Source organism: Schistocerca cancellata, chromosome 9, assembly GCF_023864275.1.
Source record: "Schistocerca cancellata isolate TAMUIC-IGC-003103 chromosome 9, iqSchCanc2.1, whole genome shotgun sequence".
NCBI classification, from domain to species: Eukaryota; Metazoa; Arthropoda; class Insecta; order Orthoptera; family Acrididae; genus Schistocerca; species Schistocerca cancellata.
In genome coordinates this window covers 221,472,479-221,497,400 of record NC_064634.1, presented here as the reverse complement: position 1 = coordinate 221,497,400, position 24,922 = coordinate 221,472,479, and the positions used below count along the sequence as shown (strand labels likewise).

Genomic DNA, 24,922 nt, shown 5'->3' with positions numbered 1-24,922 from the left:
CTCTTTCCTGACGAGGCAACCGTTGGTTGCGAAAGCTAGATTTTTGTGTGTATGTTTGTGTTTGTTTGTGTGTCTATCGACCTGCCAGCGCTTTTGTTTGGTAAGTCTTATATATATATATATATATATATATATATATATATATATATATATATATATATATATATATGTGTGTGTGTGTGTGTATACCTGCCCCCTTTTCCCCCTAAGGTAAGTCTTTCCGCTCCCAGGATGGGAATGACTCCTTACCCTCTCTCTTAAAACCCACACCTCTTCGTCTTTCCCTCTCCTTCCTTCTTTCCTGATGAAGCAACCGTGGGTTGCGAACGATTGAATTTTGTGTGTGTGTGTGTGTGTGTGTGTGTGTGTGTGTGTGTGTGTTATTGTTTCTATCTACGTACCAACGCTTTTGTTCGGTAAGTTACAGAATCTTTGTTTTTAGATATATTTTTCCCACGTGGGAAAATAGATTCTGTAACTTACCAAACGAGAGCGTTGGTATGTTGATAGAAACAATAACAATAACAAACACAAACACAAACACACACACAAATTTCAAGCTTTCGCAACCCACGGCTGCTTCATCAGGAAAGAGGGAAGGAGAGGGAAAGACGAAAGGATGTGGGATTTACGGGAGAGGGTAAGGAGTCATTCCAATCCCGGGAGCGGAAAGACTTACCTTGGGGGGGAAAAAGGGACAGGTATACACTCGCCCACACACACACACACACACATATCCATCCTCACATGACACAAGGTGATAGGTCTGCTGACACCACGGTCAGCCCAAGAGCCATCAGTGTACACACAGGTACTATTGCGAAATTCCATGTAAAGGTCGTGAAACTGAAAGCGATAGAGGGAGGCTGGTGTAGTGTCCTTAGAAAGTAAATGAAGACCACGGAGAACACACAAAGCCACGGTGGTGAAGGGTTCACACCTACCAGGAAAGCTGCAGGGAGCATAAAGTTAATTTGACGGAGGAAGAGCCAAAAGTGAACTCCAGGAGGTAACAGAGAAGAGGGACACGCCCCATACAGGCAATCAAAGGAGTCATCGAAGGAGGACACACAGGACGGGTGGGTGGCCATGCATGGCAGACAAATGGCGCACATATCTGCTAAGGACAAAGTCACAACGGTAGGACAGTGGTAGTTTGGCAGCTTTTGCACACAGACTCTCAACTGGGCTAATATAAAAGATGTCAGTGGCCAAACAGATGCCACGTTGGTGGACCGTATTGAGGCAGCTTAAGAGTGACAGACATGCAGATGCATAAACAAAGCACTCATAGTCTAGTTTCAGAAAGACAAGAGACCGGTACGAACGGAGGAGGGTGGTTCGACCTGCACCCCAGGAAGTACCATTGATGACACAAAGGACATTGATGGACCACGTACAGCGGTTCCCAGGTAAGACATGTGGGAGAACCAAGGCAGTTTTCCATCAAGCAGGAGCCTCAGGAATTTCATAGTTTCAACAAATGGAAGAGCAACATGCCCAAGATGTAAAAGTGGTGGGAGAAACCAACTGCACTGCCAGAAATTCTTACAAACGGTTTTGTCAGTGGAAAAACGAAAGCCACTGATGATGCTCCATGAGTAAAGACAAACAAGACATCACTGAAGATGCCATTCAATGAGAAGTCCGTGAAGAAAGGCATCAGATGGCAATATCGTCAACAAAAAAGGAGCCGGAGATGCCCGGCAGGAGAAAGGCAATTATAGGGTTAATGGCGATAGCAAAGACGACAATGCTCAGGACGGAGCCCTGAGGCACACTGTTTTCCTTGATAAAGGTGTCCGGGAAATTGGGCAGGCAGACACAGAAGACCCACTTGTAGAGAGTACGGAGGATACCAGCCCTCCAGCAGGTGTCGTCAGCTTTCTGCAAATCAAGAAACAAGGCCACAGTTTGTTATTTCCGCATGACATGGGTGGACAAAGTGATGAGATGATCAGAATGGCACACTCGAAATACTAGCCTGGCATGAATCATACATTCCATCGCCTTCCAAATACAGCTGGTGAGAGAGATGGGGCGAAAGCTAGAGGAAAGGTGTTTGTCCTTACTGGGCTTAGTTATAGGTATCACAGTGGCTTCACGCCAGTGTCTGGAAAACATGCCCTCTACCCAAATGCAGTTGTACGTATTAAGCAAGAGAAAGCTGCTGTAACATTTGAAAGTGAACAGCTTCTGGCCTTGGGCGGAGGATGGGGATGAAGTTGGAGCACGATCTAGGTCCCTCATAGAAGGCATCATTGTAACACTCACAATTCTGAGAAGAGAAGGGTATCGCCCGAGCCTCCTCCGCTTGTTTCCAATGAAGGAAGGCAGGGTGATAGTGGTAGGAACCCAAAATTTCTGCAAAATGGCGGCCCAAGGTGTTAGAGATAGCAATAGGGTCTATGATGACTTCGCATGCTTCTGTCAGGATGAAAATTGGGGAATGGATCTCGGTTCCAGTGAGTCATCGGAGGTTGGCCCATACGACGGAAGAGTGAGTGAAACTGTTAAAAGAACTAGTGAATGAAATCCAGCTAGCTTTTTGGTTACCTCGAAGAACGCAAAATACATCACAGCATGCCTCAGTCCACCAAGGGACCGGGACACGGTCTGGTAAAGAGGAAATGCAAGGAACGGAATGTTCTGTGGCGGTAAAGACAACGATTGTAAGATATTCCACCTGGTCATCACGACTGGGGAAATTGTGTTCATTGAAGGTTGCCAGGGAGGAGTAAAGCTGCCACTCAGCTTTAGTAATGTGCCATTTGGGTACCGATGGAGGTGGGGTAACGGTCAGCAAATGGACAGCATATGGGAAATGGTCACTCGAGTAGGTGTCAGAAAGAGCGGACCACTCCAGACGATGGGCAGTGCAGAAGGATAGATCGAAATGGAAATAGGGGAATCTGAAAGCAACACGGGTGCTCCTGAGTTAAGGCAGAAAAGGTTAAGTCGATTAAGGTCAGACAAGAGGGCACCTCTCTGACAGGCTCTGGAAGAGCGTCAAATGGGATGGTGTGCATTAAAGTCACCGAGCAGCAGAAATGGGTGAGGCCCAATAAGCAGGAGGAAGTCGGTCCTGGTGACATCGAATGATTGAGGGATTTAAATGGTACAAAGTGAAAAGGTCAAGTGAGGAAGGAAAAGGTACACTACAACAGTTTGAAGACAGGTAACCAGGTAGGATTGACTACGAATGTCACCCTGTACGAGCAGCACAACTTCCCCAGGAGACGGAATGCCGACCTCGGGCGGAAGGTCAAAACGGACCAGCAAGAAATGCAAAAGCTCAAAGCGGTCGTGTGAGGACGCAATTTTGTTTCCTGAAGTCAGAGTACAAGTGGACGCTGCGATTATAAAAGCACCCGTAAATCCTCTCTGTCGGATCAAAGGCCACCAACATTCCATCGGAGAAGAGTCACGACGAGGAAAATACGAAGGGGCGTCACCTCGGCGGCTGGCAAGGGACAGCCTGTGAATACTCACTGCTACAGGATGCAGAGGCAAGAGGATCTCGCTCCACAAGGTCCACAGAAGCGTCAGCTTTCTTCTGCTGTCGGCCTTCGAAGTCCGGGGCAGAAGAACGGTCGGTGGTGCACACCGGCGACACAAAGGCTGCCGGGGAGAAGGTATCACACGGTGACACCGTCGAAGAGGATCTTCGAGTCGGCGAAGGAGAAGACTGTTTGCCTTTGTTGGACTTCCTTGAGCCTTACCGGATAGCAGAGGAAGACTCGTGTTGACTGGCTAGAGGGACGTAGGGAGTCTTCACGGGAGTCTTCCTTCTGTCCTTTCGAGCCTGCCGGTTGTGTATCTGGTGACTTCGCCCCGTGAGATGAGAGTCTGATGGCTTCTTGCACAGTTGAACGAGGGGACTGCAATGCTACCTTGACAGTGAGTGGTTTCACAACCTCAGAGCTGAATTTAAGGTCACACGTCTGTGTAGCCGTGTCCTTCACGGAGCGAGGTGTAGCAAGAACAGTAAACGTGCAGGGTTTGCTACTGGCCAATAACTTGCGAGCCACCCGGTAAGGAACTTTATCCTCTATTTTTCCTTTACCCGGATCTCCTGCACTGCCCGCACATACACGAGACCTTCTCTAGAGGCGGCGGCACGGTTGTCATTGCAGGGAGGAGGAGGTGGTCGATCGCCCTTGTGCCCATCTTTACCACAGGTTACTGAGAGTTGACAAGACATTCGATTGTGGCTGAAACGATGACGATGGTAGCAGTGCATCGGGTTCTGAATGTACGGTCAGACTGTGAGAACCTCACAACCTTCTTTGATGTCGGACGGAAGCACCACTCCATCAAAGATGAGAAAGAGAGTGTGGTTGGCAAAGACACTCTGATCAGAGAGGTACGTATGGATTTTGGCCTCAGTCAGACCGTCGAGCAGCGTAGTCTAAATAACACCACGGGAAGAACTCGTAGTTCTGTGGGCCTCGACATGAACAGGATAGCCATAAAGAAGCAAAGTGGCAAGCAGTTGTTGTGCTTGAGAATCAGAAGTAGCCTCCAAAACCAAAAAGCCATAAATGAGAGCAGGATTTCACAGGCTCAGCAACTGCATTAACACCTTTCTGAATACTAAACGGATTTACCTTTGTGAAGGACTGACCCTCTTCAACTTATGAAACCACGAGGAACCACGGTGCAGTTGGGATGGTCTTAGAATTGTTAGCCTCATTCCGTTAACGTTTTGTAGACATTTGTCTTGAAGATGATTGACCCACTGTCGGAAAATCCCCCACGATTGCCAGTGTCTCCAATGGCGCACTCCTTCTAACTGGGGGCCCCCATCACAAGTGGGTGCACCCGACTTAGGTAACTGTTCACACCTCAGGTCACACCTCCCTAACACCTGACAGAGGGACCAATCTGCAATTTGGGAAGGTGGCAGCTTAGGTTATCACCCCTCCATGGGCCTGGCATGTACCAGGGGGTATGTGCAAACCCTACCTGTTGACCTGGGGTTGGGAATTATGCACTACAGAAAAAGAAAAAAAGAGGAGCTTCAAACGCCGAAGTGGAGGAAGGGTAGAAGGTGAATGAAGAAAGGAAAAATGAATGAAAAACAGTGGTGAGATTGTTCCTATGTCAGCTACAGACAGGGTGGAACATTCCCAAAAACACGCCAGACACGTTCCCCAAGGGAGGGGAAAAAGAAAAGGAAGAGGTTCAACATGCAGCACGAAAGGGGAAAGATGCTGCAAAGACTGGGGCCCCATGGTAGATTTCTCCCCCGTGTGAGCAAAAATTGTTAAGTACTAATGTCAACATCTTTTGCAATGAACTAGTTTTAGATAGAGAAAGCAGTGCAAATGGTATGTGTGTTTCATTAAGACAACTGTTGTTAATTTACTTCAATGAAATGAAATACATTTGTGACAAAAATAAGCATTTCCTTGGAGTCACAAGACAGGTTTAAAATACCTTAACTGATTTCAGAAATAACCTCACAGAAAAGTAGGCCTCTTGAAAGAAGTTTATAAGGCAGGGAAGAGTTGCGTGTAGGTGACCACTAATAAAATATTGGTTCTACAACATTTTTTAGTGTCAGTCATTAGTCCCTGTCTACTATTGTCAGTTATTAGTCACTGTCTATTATTGTCAGTTCAGGGTGTATACGGGGACAAGAAAAAAAAAATCCCGGATATCCCGTTTAAAAAATATGCTATTTCCCGGGCACAAATACACGTTTTCCGTGCTAAGTGACAGTAGGTTTTCCATAGATTTTCCCTCAGAACTGTAAAACTTATCAATTCTTTGAATGGTTAATGTTTTATACACTCGCATAGAACTTCCCGGAAAAAAAAGTAAAGATGGGAGAGAAAAGTTTTGGAAAGACTTTTAATGAAAAAAAGGAGAGAAGTTTTGGAAAGACCTTTGATTTGCAACAACATATACGCTGCATATTTTCGTATTACGAAAGTATAAATTTGAATTGTGCCAAACACAGTGCGTTACGTTTCCGGACCGTTGAAACCGAGCTTGCGATGTCCTTTTGTAAGCCAATCATATCTCTTGCCACGTGAGCTCTCCAGTGGATGACAGCAGATATTCAGAGCAAAGGACACGTGTTAGTGTCAGTCAATAGCAAGATCACTGGTTACATAGCGCGAACACACAAAGAGGAAAAGTTAACAGTTTACATTAATATACATAGTATAGCTACAAGAAAAGCTAAGCTTTCACATGTAATACTGATCTTTTTTGTGTGTCTTATTCTTTAAGATACATCACACAAATGTGCCAGTAAATTTAAAATTATGACATAAATGCCTGGGCTCAAAATTCTTGTAAGTGGATGGTCCTCAAAGTGTCCAGTTTTAAACGCTTTGTGATTTAGAAATTCATCCCACTTTCTCACACGTAACATACTTCATCTTGCGTAAAAAGAAATTTACTTTGAAAGTAACACTTTTCGAACCACCTTTTGCAATACTATCCGGGGACTTTTAGAAATAGGTTCGATTTACCAGTTGCCAGACAGGGCCAGAAAACAGGCATTATTGCGCCTACGTGGTTGTAGTGGTGTAGGAAGCCCGCATGTTCGTGTGCATAAAGCACTGAGAGAGCTTACATTACACTACAAAAGAAACAGGGCATCAGAGGATACTCCCAAGAGCATCGGAATTTCGTAAACCATACTAAAATGTATAATTTGGCTTGAAGTGCATATTGGATTTTTCCAGATTCACAATGAAATAGGTCCCATCTGATATTAAGCTTTTCAGTGTGGTTTTTGGAATGTAAATTTTTTTGGAGTACCAATACTCTACGATCTCAATTTTAGTTCTTTACTGTAACATAATGCCATACATGGCAGAAGATGATAACGTGCACTTTAAATTCAGCGAACAGTTGGAAACAGCCAATAGTGTGGAATGAAACACTTCATTTCAAATAAAATAATTGCCTCAGTGGAAAGATTAATAAAGCCAAATTTCTTTAGCAAACTTGCAAAAATAACTTCATTGTTCTGCAAGACGATTAATGCTTGACTGCTAACAATTCGGAAATAAAATCAGAAAACTGAAACTAATAATATATTTTTGCCCTCCGTAATTATGCGAATGTATTTTAATTCACTTGATAGCTCCCGGAAACGGAAATCCGTTTTGTTTTCATTTGACATGAGAGCTGTAAACGAAGAGGAGCAGCGAAATCACTCAACGCAAACACGGGGGAGACTAATGCCCTCCCCACTACAACTCTGCGCATGCACGAATTTGGCAGCTAGGGCGGGAGCGAGAAAAAGTTTTCTCGTTTGCATCTGGCTGCTTGCTGCTACTGCCGATACAGCTAATAGCCACACTTCAAGTAGCAGAAAGCGGGAGTAGGTACTCATACGCGAGTCAACTGCGCATGCACATCAGCGCGCTGGCGAGTGGTCATACGAACCAAATGTGAACAGTTGTGGCGTAATGCTCATAGCAAGCAGTTTATTGTTATGAAGAATTACATAGTCTTCTCCCTAAGGCCTTTGTCATATTTTTGCTATTTGCAGACACTTGTGCTTGTGTTTTTTGTTGTAAATTGTGCGTTTCCTTTGCCACTAAAGTTTTATTTTTTCCCCTCTCATTTATATTTTATTCTGCAGTATCATTCTCCAGTAGCAGGATACAGCAATATTCTTCGTCAGACAATCAATTCATACCAGTCAAAATTACAAAAATTTAACTGAAAGTTAAAACAATGAAAAATTTCCGGAATTCCGAAAAATTCCCGGGTTTTTTCCGGTTTTCTCCCGGATGAAAAAATTCCCGGGTTTTTCCCGAATTTCCCAGGTTGTATACACCCTGCAGTTATTAGTCACTGTCTATTATTTTACAGGTATTATGTGACTTTTCTTCCGAGAAATATATAAGTACAAAGCGTACAAACCACGAGTGACTGCCACAATTTTCTTCTTTTTATCATCCATACTATCAAATATATAAATTATTTTCGAAGTTCCAAAATGTACTAGAATAAATAAAATTTCTATAAAATGCCCCATTGCACAACATACTTGTGGTGAGACAGTTGCAATTCCTGAAATCCATCGCCCATGGCCTCTGGCCTCACGAAGAGCACCACAGTCCTAGGTCCTTGGATAAACCACGAAAACCTGTTGTATTATGCCACACACAAACAGACCCAGACTGCAGGCAGATCGGTGAGACTAGATCTGATGAGCAGGGCTTGCACATTAGTGGGAAATGGCGGGCGTTAAGATTGACAGGCCCGATCCATTGAAGATACCCACAGAAATGACCTGTGGTTTTGGTCTGTCATGGAAGTCCACTCCTGTGGCCAGCTAGTCAAGTGTCACAGACACCATGTTGATGAAATGAGACTGCATTGGTCAATCCATGCAACAGATAAATTGCGCAAATACTCTCAAAATCAATACTAATGAGGATAGGTAGCAACTCACTTTAAACATGGTCACTGAGCCACAGACAGACATGTAGAAAAGACAATCACATTCTCACAATTAAATTTTCGACCATAGCCTTTGTCAGAAAACAAGAGCATACACACATTCACACAGTCACTCAGACACAACTCATGGATACATGACCACCATCTCTGGCCACGGCGTCAACAATCTCTGAGAATCAGATCCGAACAAACCACTCCTCCCGCCTTCCTACCTCTCACTGCTAGCTGCTAGGCTAGTGGCAAGAAGTGGTGACAGCACTGACTGCAAGCTAAGGGGGAAAGGGAGAAGCAGTAAGAATGAGGGAGTAGGGAAGTGGCACACGTTTTCAGCTGTGCCCAGCCAGTGACGAAGCATGGCATCTCAGTAAACAAACCACTTCATCTACTGAGTCAAAAACGAGATTTTTCAAGTTTTTTTTTGTCCCCCCCCCCCTCCCCCAAATTACCCTGGTATTTCCCTGACACGTTTGAAATTCCCTGGTTTCAAAAACTTGTGGCAACCCTGACTAAAGATTTACTGGCAGATTAAAACTGTGTGCTGGACTGAGACTTGAACTCGGGACCTTCACCTTTTGCAGCCAAGTGCTCTACCGACTGAGCTACCCAGGCACAACTCACAACCCATCCTCACAGCTTTACCTTCGCCGGAAGTTCAGAAGGTATGAAACAAAGTACTGACGTAAGTAAAGCAGTGAGGATGGGTTGCGAGTCGTGCTTAGGTGGCTCAGTCTGTGAGCACTTGCCTGCGAAAAGAAAAGGTCCTGAGTTTGAGTCTCGGTCCAGCACATAGTTTTAATCTGTCCAGCACACAGCTTTAATCTTTCAAGAAATAACAGTGTACACTCCACTGCGGAGTGAAAATTTCATTCTCGTTCAAGATTTTTTTTACCAGTGGATTAAAATCTTAGAAAAATCTTTGGACTTGTGAAACAGTGCATGTACCAAACCAGAATTATGCCCAGCCCTGTACAAAATGATTTCTGACTTATCTGGCAGCTTCAAAGATATTTAAATCAAAACATCTTGACATATTTTCACTTTTCTATGACTCAACCCTACATCACCAGTGCAATGCACTCTCCTAGCTGGAAGGTGGTGGAACACCTGCATCTTGCAATTTACAGGTTAGTAAACAATATAAAGGGTGTATTAAAAAGAATCATCTGATTTAAAAAAAAAATCATAACTATTATGTTATTTGAGATATGTGTGTGAAGAATGTACTGTTGGAAAAAGCAAACTCCCGAGTCTTACATGGTTCCCGCTAGGTAGCAGCAGTGTGCGCCCACTTGGTGTCAAGACAACAGAAAGCATGTTGCAAATCTGTAAAAACTGTTCAGCATTGATTTTCGTACACCGTATCTTATGGATCCTCCCACAGGAAAGGCATTAGACGATGGCATGTATGATTCTGAGAAACAGATAGTTTGTGTGAAGGCAAATCGCAAGGCCATCCCCACATGTCTGACACAGATGTAAAATACATCGGCCACAGTTTCACAATGAGTCCACAGAAATCCATTCACCGTGCAGCTCGACAGCTCAACATGCCCCCGATGTGTGTCTGGCATGTGTTGCATCAACGTTTACATATGAAACGACACAGAATTCAGCTACTGCAAGCTCTTTGTGAAAGTGACAAACAACAACATGTGACAATCAGTAATTTTTTTCTTGCCGAGATGGAGGATGACAGTTTTCTTCCACGCTTAGTGTTAAGTGACAAGGCAACATTCCATTTAAGTGGAAAGGTGAATTGTGAGAATGTGGGGTATGGAATAACCTCTTTAAATTATACAACATGAGAGGGACTCTCCAAAATTTAATATGTTTTGTGCAGTTTCGCGGGAAAAAGTGTATGGTCCATTTTTCTTTGACGGGAACACTGTTATATGAAGCACATATCTTGATATGCTTGAGAACTTTCTTTTCCCACAGCTGGAGACTGATTCGAACAACACACTGGTGTCTGGAAGTGCGGGGATTTTTAAATCGAAGGATCACTGAACAATGGATCGGTCACACTGGACCAAATGATTCAGCCTTACATTACTGGCCTCCAAGGTCACCGGACCTGATTGTATGCAATTATTTCTTGTGGGGGGTTTCTAAAAGACTTTCTTTATGTGCCTCCATTACCAACAACAATGGATGAGCTGAGACATCACATAACAGCAGCTGTGGAAGCTGTAACTCAAGACATGCATGCCGTGCATATCAAGGGGGCATATTGAACTGCTAAGAAAAGGTATGAAAAAAAAAAATTTTGAGTTCATAAAAAACAAAATTCATTGTATATGTTTATTAGTTTCAAAAATACCGACATGCCAAATCAGAGGATTCTTTTTGATACACCCTGTATAATATTATATGGCTGAAGTGCATACACATAATACAAAAAAAACAATTTAGTGTTCTGCTTTAAGGCAAGTCTTTTCATGGGGGAAGTCTCATCAGAGAGGTCCTCCGCATGAGTGTCTATGGAAGTGTAAAATTTTGGGGGGGGGAGTTGATTTTATCCCCTGAGGGTCCATTTCTCCCCCAAACCACTGCCTGTTGCATATGTGGTGAGGGTTGTGCTTCTAGAGAGTGGGATGCATCTACAGTAGGAAGTATGCAACAGTGGGGGGCATCTATAATAGGAAGTATCTATATTTGGGATGCATACATCCGGAACTTCAATGACAAATTATGTCATATTGCATATAACATGTTATTTTACTTCACACAATGCATTACATTACATGACATGGTGTAATGATTAGAGAATATCCAAGTAAATTCTGGAACCACACAACCTTCTACCACCTCGAACACACGATGTTTTAAAGATAAGTGTGAGAGAGCCTATTTACTGTGCAACACATCTGTCTGTGCAGGACTGACGTTTGTCATGGGAGGACAAGAGCTGCTCAGACGAGCAGCACCAACAAGTGTTTGCCGGTTGTGCCTTGGAAGCTGTATCAAAAGGACAAGGAGTGTTTGTGTAATATTCTATTGTTCATAGTACTGTGATAATTGTTAAAGAGACAGATGAAGCATGGATTGAATATAGACTTTTACTTACTTCATGTTTAGGACTCGCCAAAGGTAAGACATGTTTATAATTTGTGGTGGTCATTAAACCAACCATGATATAAATGTATATTAATAGAGTCTAATGTTTGATGACTCAGTTGGCTTAACAGAGTTTAAGTGTTTATACAAGAAAAGGTTAAGCGGTTTCCAATTGAAATGAAAATATATCATGATTGAACTGAAAGTTTTCTACAAGTACCCAATTATTTCAAAAGTAGAGTCTTTTAAATTCTTATAACCAGCAATAGTCTTCCTAGAAGAAGATTTTGGGAGATCGACGTAGCTGATTATCCAGAGAAGAGGATCGGCTACACCCGCCATGTAAGTCAACTGATGAGGGAGAGGTATGAATTGTGAATGCAATCCAGTTTCGCACCACTCCTTGTGTCGTCAAAATGTTAGAATGGGTGCTAATACTAACAAGTAAAAAGGTGTAGATATGTCAAGATGTTTTGGTTTAAATGTCTTTGAAGCTGCCAGGTAAGTCAGAAAGCTAGTTACCTCCCCTTGCATCCCTAACTCTGCTCAAGACATATTCGCCTTTTCTATGCTATGATAGGAGCATTTTTCATTCTGGCAATGAAATGATTATAGTTGGTCTCAAATATGCAAAATTCTTCTAATAACACACTTCTGTCAGCAATGGGTAATTTAGTTAATGTCAGCAACTCTCTTAAAAACAAAGAATCAGTAGCAATATAATTAATTTGGTGGAAAAAAAAGCTACTAAGATAACAACAAAATTACAAGGTGACAGAAGAACTAACCAGTTCTCAGCTTCAAGATGTGAAATTGAAAGTATTGCTGTTGTAATACTTCTAAACACAAAATTCAACTCCAATAAATTATGAAATAGAACTGCCAGCCATCATTTACCTTCAAGATTTAACATTCTTAGTACTGCTGATAGAAGTATATAAAAGTGAAAGTGATAAAATTCTCCTAACTTTCAGAACTATTAGTTCCTTCCTCGATGAGGACAGAGTCATAGGTCGTGGAATTAAAATAGGAAGGCTAGGCCATTTACAACCTAGGATGAGAGGCACCATTTTATCCCTACCCCGAGTTGCCACTCCTGTAATCATCCTGGATGAAAAACCTGCACTATGTATGCATCCACTCAGTACTACCTGCTCCAATCCCACCACAGATACATCCTACAAGCACATTGTTTGTTGACTAACTTGTGTCCAATGAGTAGCATTTCATATGAGAACTAACATTACTAAATCGGCTGAGCACACAAATGGGCACATGGGAAATTGAGACTTTCTGGACACCCATTTCCTAATTGCTCAACATTCTTTACAGCACAGCTAGAGCTGCCTTCTTGGTGGCTCACTGTAACTGTAGGCAGAGTGGTCTCCCTGAGAGTGCAACGAGTGACACTCTTCAGCAACTGCAGCTATCCTGCTCGTTGAATAATAATAAGCAGCAACCATATGCTATTTATTGAACATCTATGATTAGACTTCACTCAATCTTACACAGATGTGTGAAGTAGGAAGTATACCAAGTACTTGCTAAAAATAAATAATTTTTGGAAGCACTAAACACTTTCTTTAAAACGTCTTTTTGTCAAAAACTCCATGACTGGAGTGTAAAACTAGTCATAAAACAGATTACTCCAAACAGCAAACATCAGTGAGAATATTTATCAGCTTTACTTTTTTTAAATTTCTTTACTGGAAACAAGCCTCTCACAAAAACATGTGCTTGTGAAGATACTGCGGAAATTGATGATGAAAATTCTAATAAAACATTTTAAAAATCTTCCAATGCAAAACCCCTCCTTCACATTTTGGTTGAACTGGAATTCAACAAGGTCCAAACAAATTTCAGGAGGCATCTTTACAATGCTCACTGAAAAAAGAGGTGCAACAACATTCAAAATAAATTCAAACTGATTTAAGTCACTAAACTTATCATTAAAATTTTTTCTTAGTTGATATAGTGACAAATCACTCAAAATGTCTGAAGTGGGCTCTTTATTCAGGTGCTTAGCCAGGTCACATCAGGTGAGATCATTAAGAAAGACAATCAATATCTAACACCCGTGGAATAGTCTTTAAACTCTTGCTGGCCTCCCTTTCACATTCTTCAATAGTGCTATGTCTTAATGGAAGTTTAAAAAATAATAAAAATAAATGAATACTTTATTTACCAAATTATTAGATGAAATTTTTTTCCAAATTCGTCATTCGTAAAATACAGGATCATGTTATATATACAGATTGAACTATTGCTGATGAAGTCAACAGTTTTACATTGTTTAGTACAATACATAGGGGTAGTCTTAATTTGCAGAAGAAGCTTTGGCTATTGAGGTCACATGCAGACTTATTTTGAAAAATTCGAAAGAGCAGGGCTCGACAAATGATACTCATGTTCCAGCAAGAACTTGTTATACCGCTGATATACCTTGAACAATCACGTGACATGACTTGCGCAGCACTAGTGCAAGAGATACATGGGAAACTATGAACTAGCCACTACAACAGTCTATTGCTCTGATTAAAATGTATCAATTTTGAAAAAACCCAGGAGCAAATGCAATTAAATTCCATCATCTTACAAACTTTGGTTGTATCTGAAAAGATATGCAATAAATGTTCTCATACATGTATGGATATTGTACACAAACATTTATATTACTCTGTAAGTAAAAGTATTTATTTGGTTACGAGAGACTGTAGTGATTTACTAAGCAGACTGCAAAGAAGAGATTTGGTCGCAGTTCACGTATTTGAGTACTGGGTAAAAATGTTACCAGCTTTTAATCGGCTTTAGGAAATGATGGTGACGTTCAGTTGAAACAAGAAAGAAAATAATGCAGAATGAAATGGCCAACAAAGAAAATATATCATATTAAACTGACTGTAATTGTTATCATGAGAATAAATTAAGGTGGAAAGACCTTTCATGGAGATAGTACTCAAGACAGGCAGTATGGAAGGATTGGAAGGTGACCAGTGACACCAGATTGACAAGAGCAGCTATAATGATTGCACAGAGGGGAGCGGTAAGTGAGCTGCAAATCAGAACATGTTGCCAACCAGCCCCAGAGCTACAATATTTCTGAACCGGGTAAAAACTTGATTTTTTAATGGAATTCCTAATTGTCCTAATTGAACTGTGCCCAGCTTTTTTAATCTCCCCAACTAACCAAAACTAGAATTAGAAATGCTTTAAAGCAGAAAATTCTATCAGCAGTACTGCAAATATCATCTCCTGATTGGTAAAGACTGCCCAGCCATAAAATTATCAAATACTGTTCAGCTGAACTTAGTACATTACAACGTTACTTATGTAATGAATCATTTCCTGCTGGTATTTTCCAAGACAGGCTTAAATACATTGCTATGAAACAATTGTAAAAAATTACCGCCGGCATATAAATTCTGACTGCGCACACGCGCTCGTGTGTGTGTGGGGGCGGCTTCAAAGTGATTATTGAGGATATCACACACAACAGAATTTATGAACAATTAGAAGGTTATAAAAAGTTCTTAGTATTTAACATCTTACTCTTCAGAAACAGCTGTCAACTATACACAGTTTTTACGATGACATGTGAATCAATAAATCAAAAATTTTTACCAAAGTGGAAATATTTTACAACCTGGTTAAGACTTCCAATAGCGTAAACCACAAAACCTTGCATTTTAAAATAACAACAGTTTAGTTTATATCATAACTAATTATCAGTGTTGTTGTAAATTAATATTTCATAACTTGAATTCATTGTTTCCTTTTTCAATAAAATCTACATCTTTCACTTCTTCCCACATCCCAGAGATCTCTCTCTATGCGGGAGCCACCAAACATGACTAATCTAATGTAAAACTAATTAATTAAATTAATGGAAAGACTTACAATGCTGAGGAGAGGGTGCCTTAGTGATTCACCAAGTTGCTTTTCAATAAGTTTCTTGCCAACCAACATAGCCACCCATGGCGGAGTGACAGAATCAAGGAACTTGGAAATAGTTTCTGAATCCAAGCCTGGAATTGAAATCAATATTTGTAATTCTTGAATAACTGGAAACAATCTGTAATTTATGAATCATAATGCATCAACTCAATTTTTGAACAACAGGAAACAAATCTGGATTGCATGAAAGTGTTCTCAACTTGACTTGCCAGATCGTTTGAGTGACATTTCACTTCCTACAATAATTATCACACAGTCAGGCATTGTAACAGCTCAATTTTTGTGACGTCACACATTAAATTTATTTTATAGAATGAAGCAGAAGCATATGAGGTATTGGTGTTCCAGAGTCTAATAATTTTAAATGAAAATCATTCCCGTTTCCTTATCCACTGTATGTCTAATTGCTCTGCCTTTCAAAACTTCATGATGGCACAGTAATTAAATCAAGAAAATGGCTGTTTCTTATCAGCTCTCTCTCCTATTATTACAACTTTAAATGTCACATAAAAATCTCATTTTCCTCCTCAACCTGTCCAGCCATATGAAAATTCATCTATCTATGAATGATTTTGAATCCCATTTAAAGGCTGGAAGACTGTAAGCATCTACCTATGATGTAAACCAGATATTCAACCTGACAGCTTAGGTAATGACGTGCATCCTTAGATGCTCAAATGAGCCCTCAAAACAAATAGCTTCATATTTAAGGAAAATATGCATTGTGGTTCCCTGCAATGTTTCATGAAGATACAAAAGAGGGAGGGAGGAGAAGGATGTGAATGAACAACAACCACCACCACCACCACCACCACCACCACCACCATCACAACTACCACCATCATCAAAAATTGTATATTACCTGGCAAAGTGAACTGGTTATACAGCCAGTGGGGCAGCATTGTCTGTTTTATGTCTGAGAATTATGGAGGGGAGGTTATCACTAGTGTACCCTTTAGTGGAGTGCTGACAAGTTATGGGTCTTTATGCACCACTGAATCGAAGGCTCGTTTAGACCAAGAACAGAGAAAGGATGTACAGTATCTCTCACCTTTACTGCTTAGGATGCTTCACTGGCAATATCCATAAAACTACCTTCCCTGATGATGTCGCTATTTTCCACAGCAGTACCTGTTGAGTCATTGTCTGCTGTTCCAGTTTCAGATAACAATGCTAACACTATTTCAGAATCTAGAATTACCCATATTACACTTTCAGTTTCCTGTCCCTCAAGGTATCTCTCCTCCAGTAGTGATCACACCTCTCTCTCTCTCTCTCTCTCTCTCTCTCTCTCTCTCTCTCTCTTCTGTGGTACACAGCATTTCAAGTCCTCTAATGTCACAACAGCAAAAACTAATAACACGCCAGTGCGAAAGCAAACTGACTTCGCAGTCTAGTGGTTAGCATTTATGGCTAGCATCAGCAAGGTCCTGTGTTTGATTACTGGTGACCACCTTTTTCTGGTGGAGAGGTCTGGAAGGAGGTTCACTCACAGTTGTGCGGGCAACTGAAAAGCTACTTGCAGTTACATTTTCAGGTCAGAGACACAGACACCTGATGGATTATGACCATGGATCTTATTCTCTGTGAGTTTCCACAGAACATTTGTATAGGATTTAGGTCTAGACAGTATGGCGGCAGAAGGTAGGGAACTATTTTCTTCCAAAATTTTCAATCGAATTGTGCTCATTAATTAATTAATGTCAACAATTTGGGTTTTCTCATCTCTATGTACTTTTAATTTTTTTCTGTCCATTTTGGCATGATAATCTCAGGTTCTTCTGTTGAAGTCACAACAGAGGAGAAGCAACCACAAAAAAGAACTATGCATTCACAACAATGAAATGTTGTCAGGCACTTTGTTTCACAATACTTGTCACACACTGTTACTTTGCAGTATTTATTAGCAATGTAGTGTGTGTGTGTGTGTGTGTGTGTGTGTTTTTAAGAGAGAGAGAGAGAGATCACTGCACCCTTTAATTCTGATGCTACATTCTACATTTTTTCATAAAAAATATGTTCTCTCATTTACATATAACAATTCGTTCATTGAGGCACCTTCTAAAATCAAATACCATAGCTGTAACAGTTTTTCTCAAAGTTCTTTACTAACCTGTAAGTCCAGTGCCATGCGACAAAAGCTGAAGTTTTTGCAAAGGTGGTTTTCTTTGTATTATTTATAATATCAGGGAAATTCTTGTCTAATAATAGGTTTATCTGTGTCATCACTGTAGGCATTTTACTTCTTCTACTTTGGGGCAGTTACTTGAATCTTGCTCCACCCAGCATCTTGTCCCTCCTGTAATTTGCAAGCAACTGATTTACTTAACTTTTGCTTGCCAAAACTTGCTTGCATCTGTCACCTATTACACTTTTATAGTTCTCACTTTCAGTAAAATTAATGATGTTAGGATCAAGTTGTCCAGCTTCATGAAGGAATTTCTCGCAATCACTGTTCATGCCAGCACCACAAGTTAACAACACACACCACTTATAACTAGAACATGTCTGTACCTAGTCACACAACCAAGACGAGTTACCAGTTTACCCTGCCAAGTAATACCTAAGGCACTGAGTGGTCAACAGGCATATAAGGGAGAACGAAAGCATTGCTGAGCCTATGAACATTATCCTTCAGAGATAAGCCCCTTCCACCTTCCCTTTCCTTCTCCCTGTGTGTGGCACTAAGCACTGCGGAAGATATGGATGTGTTCATAATTCCAGGCTGCCTGTTGCAGGTTGGACTGATGGTCCACATCCCATTGTGTCAGCTTCCATTATCCAGAAAAACTAAAATCCTTCAGATTGTAATGGGCGTTCAAGACTGGTCCCTTGTATTTCAGGTGATGAAATCTTGTGTTTCTGGGTGAGACCTACTTCAATATGACCCTTAATAATAGTTCCATGTACTATATGCTTAAATGGTGACTGCAATCTGGAAGCCTGCCTTGTGGGGCTATATGTAAAACACACGCTTAGCATATCATCTTGGGTGTTAATAAGCACTTGTGGACTTGTACATGAACTCTGGTGGGATATTCAATAGGAACCTATCCGTCCTCTTTCAATTCCATGTCAAAACATTTAGGAAATGCTATGTCGTCCGAATAAGACACAGCCAGGGCAAAAGCACATGTACCCTAATCTCTGAATTTTATTTCAGTTGTATCAAGCTGAAATTTATTACTCATTAAATATCTAGTCTCATAATAGTAAGAAAACACAGTTAACTTCACTAGACAATTTCTTTTGTCATAAACACAGTATTTAACAATGTAAACAAACTTACTGATGTGGAATATTTTGGAAGTGACGATTTCTAATTCTGGACCATTTAAAATATCTTTTATAACTACTTTGATTCACAGATTTTCTAATCATAAAAATGTAAATTTTAACTAAATTTTCAATGTTAATAAAACCAGATTTTAACATAATACTGATCTGCTGCAGAGGCTTACAAAATACTCTCCTGCACAGAAAGCAAATTATATGCACACCATATAATACATGCCAATTAAGGGCCATTCCTTGTGGTTTGTCATAGGAGACAGTTTAATGCAATCAGTACCAAGAGTACACTTAATAGTATACTACTCTTTATAAGTGATTTGTAGATCATTAGTTAAATAAAATTGTATGGGACTGTGACATCTTTGCACTAGCATGTTGGGTTTACTTGAGAAGTGTGGTGATGTGAACTCAAAACTAACTGTTTAGTGAAAATGAGGTATCTTCTTCTATGTGATGAATCACTGTGACATTTTACCATTTTTCAACTAGTGAGAAATGAAGGAAATAAACAAAAACAAATTCATAGCAACATTTATGCCTGTAAACAAGACCCTTCATGTTTTCTAGGGTTATGAGAGCCGCATGTCAGCAAAGACCTATAAAATAGCAGCATTTTGTTCTGTTAATTATTGAGTTGATCCACTACTCTTAGCCAAGATCATTAAATCAGCTGAAATAGCAATATATTTGCTAGAAAACTTCATAGTAATTATGAACAATTATCACTTTGCATATTCCGATGGAAGTTCATCATTCTCACATTAAATGAGAAGAGGGTGGTTTCAAGTAGGAACTATTTGTCTGGGATTTTGTACAAGGATAAGATACTAACACTGACTTATGTTTCAGCAGAAGGGAGAATTTATACACAAACATAAATTCTTTGCAAAAAACACCAGTGAAGAAGATAACTATAGCTCGCGCCATGTTGGAAGGCAGCCCTATTTTCAGTTGTTCTGCACATCCCCCACCATTACCTGCTAGTAGCCAGTAAGATTCATTCTCTTTCTGAGTGGTTAGCCGTGAGTTACAAACTGGACTGTGAGAATCTCTTTCCCATGTGCTGCACTGTTGCCATATTTTGTGACAATGCAGTTTCATTCACAGAGCAACAGAATTATCCATTCAGATATTGATGTTACTTTCTTGTAGCAGTATAGCTGCGAATGTGTATCTGTAAATGTTTTAGTGAGGTTTCCAAATGAATGTCAGGCGACACAATAAACGTAAAGTTCCTCACAAGCAACTTTAATTTGTCATGTGTCTATGGATATCATCTTAGTTGTGCGACTGGGTTCATGACTTCTTGTCAGAAACGTAATCGACACAAAATCATCGAGTAAAAGATTTAAGAGACAATCTGAGCAGCCCTCTTAAACTGTTTGCAGACGATGCTGTGATTTACTGTCTTATAAAGCCATCAGAGATTAAAACAGATTAGAAAACGACTTAGGCCGATATCTGTATGGTCAGAAAAGTGGCAACTGACTCTAAATAATGAAAAGTCTGAAGTCATCCACACAATTACTAAAAGGAATCCGCTAAATTCGGATTACAAAATAAAACACATGATCCTAAAGGCTGTGAATCCACCTAACGCTTAGGGATAATTATTACAAATAACTTAAGATGCAACTATCAGACATGGATAACATTGTGTGGAAAGCAGACCAAAGACTGCAATTTATTGGTAGAACTCTTAGAAAATGCAACATGTCCTCTAAACAGACTACTCACCCTACGCTTTTCCATCTACTTCAGGAGTATTGCTGTCAGGTGTGGGATCCACAGCAGATAGAACTGATCGAAAAGTTCAAAGAAGAGCAGCTCGTTTTGTATTTTTGCGAAACAGGGGAGAGACTGCCACAGATATGCTATGCGAATTGGGGTGGCAATCATCAAAACAACGTCATTTTTTGTTGTGGCAGGATTTTCACATGAAATTTCAGCCGCCAACTTTTGGAAAATACTTTGTTGGCACCCACCTACATGGGGAGGAATGTTCATCATAATAAAATAAGAGAAATTAGAGTTTGAAAGGAAAGATAAAAGCGTTCATGCTTCCTGTGCGCTGTTCGAGAGGGGAATGGTAGAGACACAGCTTGAAGGTGCTTCTATTAATGCTCTGCGGGGCACTTAATTGTTAATTTCAGAATAATCATGTAGATGTAGATGCTTCACAAGCAGGAGAGGTGATCTCTGTATATCACTTACAACATCGTCAAATTTGAATCTGAAACCGATACTTCTATTTTTGAAATTTTCAAGACTCAAGAATGAACTGCAGAAGCATGTGTCGGCAAGAGAACTGTACAGAGGATAGTACACAAAAGTGTCGGAGCTGTAAAGAGAATAGTAAACAAAAATGTCGGAGGGGTTGGGTTGTTTGGGGGAAAGAGACCAAACAGCGAGGTCATCGGTCTCATCGGATTAGGGAATGATGGGGAAGGAAGTCAGCCGTGCCCTTTCAAAGGAACCATCCCAGCATTTGCCTGGACAGATTTAGGGAAATCACGGAAAACGTAAATCAGGATAGCCGGACGTGGGATTGAACCGTTGTCCTCCCGAATGCGAGTCCAGTGTGCTAACCACTGCGCCACCTCGCTCGGTCAAAACTGTCGGAGCTCTAGAAAACTCAGGAAATTTTGTTTTTGTGTCACCTGAAAAGCATAGAAATCACAAGAAACCTGTGACACAAATATAGATTGTTTCTAACAATGATGTTTTAAAGTGCCCAGTGTTTGAAATGTATATAAGAAGGGAATACCCAACATCGCAAAAACTTGTTGCAATTATGCCTCAGCAAATTGGCTTCAAAGGTAGCGCTTCGTCAATGAAAAGAATTTTAAAATTCATTGGTTTTAAACATGTTAAGAAGAGTGTTTTTAATTGAAAGAAGAGATGTAGCAGCACGATGCACATCCGTTACTAAGATGCACGATACGAGAGGAGGAGGTAGTTCTACAGTATATTAACTTGATGAAACATGGATGAATCAGAATCATTCCATGAATACCTGCTGGGAAATGAGTGATGGTACAGGCGGTTTTGAAGTTCCCTTACGAAAAAGTTCTCGGATTCTTATTCTGCATGCTGGCTCTTCTTCTGATTTGGTTCCTGAGAGTAAACTTTTATTTAGATGTCAGAAAAACAGTAGTGACTACCATTCAGAAATGAACGCTGCCACTTTCAAGAAGTGAATCACTGAACAATTCTTGCCATACTTAGCTTCAAAGTTGTCATTGTAATATCCGTGCCAGTTATCATTCAGCTGTTACAGAGAAGTGACCAAGGATGAGCACCAGGAATGGAATATTGTGCTCTGGCTGAAGAATAAAAATATTCCAGACAATATAAGCCAGACTTGTGCTGAACTCTTGCAGCTCATTAATGTATAAAAGTCACGTGACAGATTTGACTTTCTAGCATGTGAATGTGTTCACACAGTTTTGAATTTACCCACATATTACTGTCCGTATAATCCGATAGAATTAATTTCCGCACAGGTTACAAGCTGTGTGTGTGTGTGTGTGTGTGTGTAAAAAAAAAAATTACAGTCAATAACATACACTGAGAGCTTGTGCTTGAAGCAATAGACAGCGTCCCCCTTCAGCATCGGCACACTGTGTGTATCATGGTGAAAAGTTTTAAAAATAAGACTTTCACAGGGAGATGAAGATAGATAAAAGCCTTGGACATATCATCCTAAATTTATAATCAGATGGTTCGGACATGGACTCAGATAGTAGATGGTATTATGATGTAAACTTTGAAACAAAGAAACGATCTTTCTCGGTTTTCAAGACTCACAGCTTAAAAATGTTTTTGTCAACATATCAATTGAATACACTGTGCATGAGAACTTCTTAGCTTTTATTGATTAGGAATATGTAAGCTGTGAAGCATTCAGACTATAATGTTCAACATGTTGCCCAAGGAGAACATAAGCTTTTCCCAGCCTGGTGTATCACTTGCGACAATGTAGCTGGATAAATTCATCACAAACTCCAGTACTTAAGCACATAAACTCCTGTCATTTTCGTGGCACAAACTGAAAAATGCCTTAAAATGAAAGGGAGAGTTAGCTGTCGATATACCGGTGATTTTCGACATTATCGGTCAGCATTCCGTCGAGTTAGATACAGAAGATAGTTAATTGTTAGCTTGTTCAATGGATCATAAATGCGTTCTCCCACTGTAATGTTGAATAGGTTAGTTTAAACTCGTAGTGCCTATTGACACCGAAAAATATGATACTGTACTGAAAATTTTTACGATAGTCTTTTGCACTAGTGTTTGCTACCAGTAATTCTTTTTTACACTAGCAATTTACATTGAACAGCAGTAAAACACACCCACATACACGCATTACTCACATTTTAAAAATTATATGGAATTAAGCCGTTTTCAAAGAAATATAACGATTTCAGTTTGAGTTTGAAGTTTGTTCTGTTAAGTATTACATTCTTTCTTACAATACAGTCAAAATCGCAATAAACGGCAACTATTTTCGATGATCTTTTCATTAGACAAACGTCGTTTTGAGAAAAATTGTTCTTGACACCTTCACAAAAGCTGTATCAGCAGTTCTCACCTTCTGACATCACACATGCAATTGCTGTGGAACAGTGGACACAACCTCAAGACTCAAAAGTAAGGTTTCTCTCATGTAGACGAATGATCGAAATAGGTTTTACAATGTGTTATTCTCTCATATATTTGAATGAATAATACAATGTACCTAGGGCAAATGAACACGATTGTTGTCCGCAGCGACACAGCTCGGCAACACAGATTTGGTCTGCCTGCTCTCTGCCACCACACATGCACAAACCTCATTCCCTCCACGCCTCCCTATCACTCTGCCTCTATGCACAGAAGTGCCTTCTTACATGAAGCGGGCTATAGCTGTGGCCTATGCGAACTTGAGTAAGGAGGACCTCATCCCATCGATGTGGCTGGAAGGAGGTACGCCACGGCCGCAATTGGGATTTACTAGATGGAGCTTACTGTCTGTCACTTACAGGTACTCATCTTCCCACAGACACATGACTTTGAACCTCAACAGGGACATGCCAGCAAACAATGCCATGGCACACTGATATAAATGAGGATCACGACACACTTCCTTGGCTGCTAGATCCATCCTTTCATTTCCCACAATACCCATGTGCCCTAGTGCCCAGCAGGAAGACACTTCCTTCCCCAGACATTGTCGATGGGTGAGGGCGTCCTGGATATTCTGTACTACATTATCTGCTGGATACAAGCATTGCAGAGAGTGAAGGGCACTCAGAAAATCTGAACAGAAAACAAATTTAGCACTGGAAGAATGTCTCGTATGCTCCAGTGCTCGCAAGATTGCTTATAATTCTGCATCAAAGACAGTAAATTTTTGGGGCAGTTGGACCTTGACAACATGATCCAGGGAAACGACAGAGCAACCAACAGACCAACAACCCATTTGTAAAGACTGCTACACAGTTGCGAGGCTTGAATAAAATATCAGAAAATATCACATTAAACACAGGAGTACTGCTACCTCTCCTGTACTGCACTAAATCTAAAATGACACTGGGCCTCTGAAGTAACCAGGGTGGCATACAGTTAAAACCCTGGACTTGGGGTTGTACATGCTCCACACCAAGTGACTCCAGCACATGCTGCACATGGATCCCAAATGGCCTTGTTGTTCATAGACAATGAATGAAAAGATGTTCCAGAGGGGGATGAACAACAGTATGGAAAGCACATGAATTCAAAGCTGCAAGAAATTTACATGCCTGCCGGCACAGAGTCTGGATATGGGGCTGGTCCTTTAAGCGCCTGTGGCAAGCCAAATCCCCTCGTAGTGGGCAGCATTAATGATCATCAAATAAGAAGGCCTTGCCAATCCACACACTGTGAATCTGTAGTGTAACTGTGAATGCACGAAAGCCCTATAAAACTGAAGTGGACTCACCCTGTCTGCACCCCAAGACCTCTGGCCAAGTCACTTTACAATGCTCAGAGCCTTCAAGGTCCTGGCTCTCAGGTCTCTTAGGTGTGGCAACCATGACAATTTGGAGTAAAGAATGCGGCCCAGGAACCTCACCTCTCTCTAAAATGTAGAATGGTGTCTCTCATATGCAAGTCAGGTGAATTAAAAATAAGAAACACACTTATCTGCAGAAAACAG

General features: G+C 40.7%; 1 protein-coding gene across 1 annotated transcript in view; it reads right to left on the bottom strand.

Annotated features, from left to right (window-relative positions):
* LOC126100884 (uncharacterized) overlaps positions 1-24,922 on the bottom strand; it is a 563,003-nt gene that overhangs the window by 35,675 nt on the left and 502,406 nt on the right. Inside the window, exon 13 of the mRNA XM_049911552.1 lies at positions 15,394-15,521. Within this exon, the coding sequence (XP_049767509.1) occupies positions 15,394-15,521 (128 nt within the window). The remainder of the gene's footprint in view (positions 1-15,393; positions 15,522-24,922) is intronic.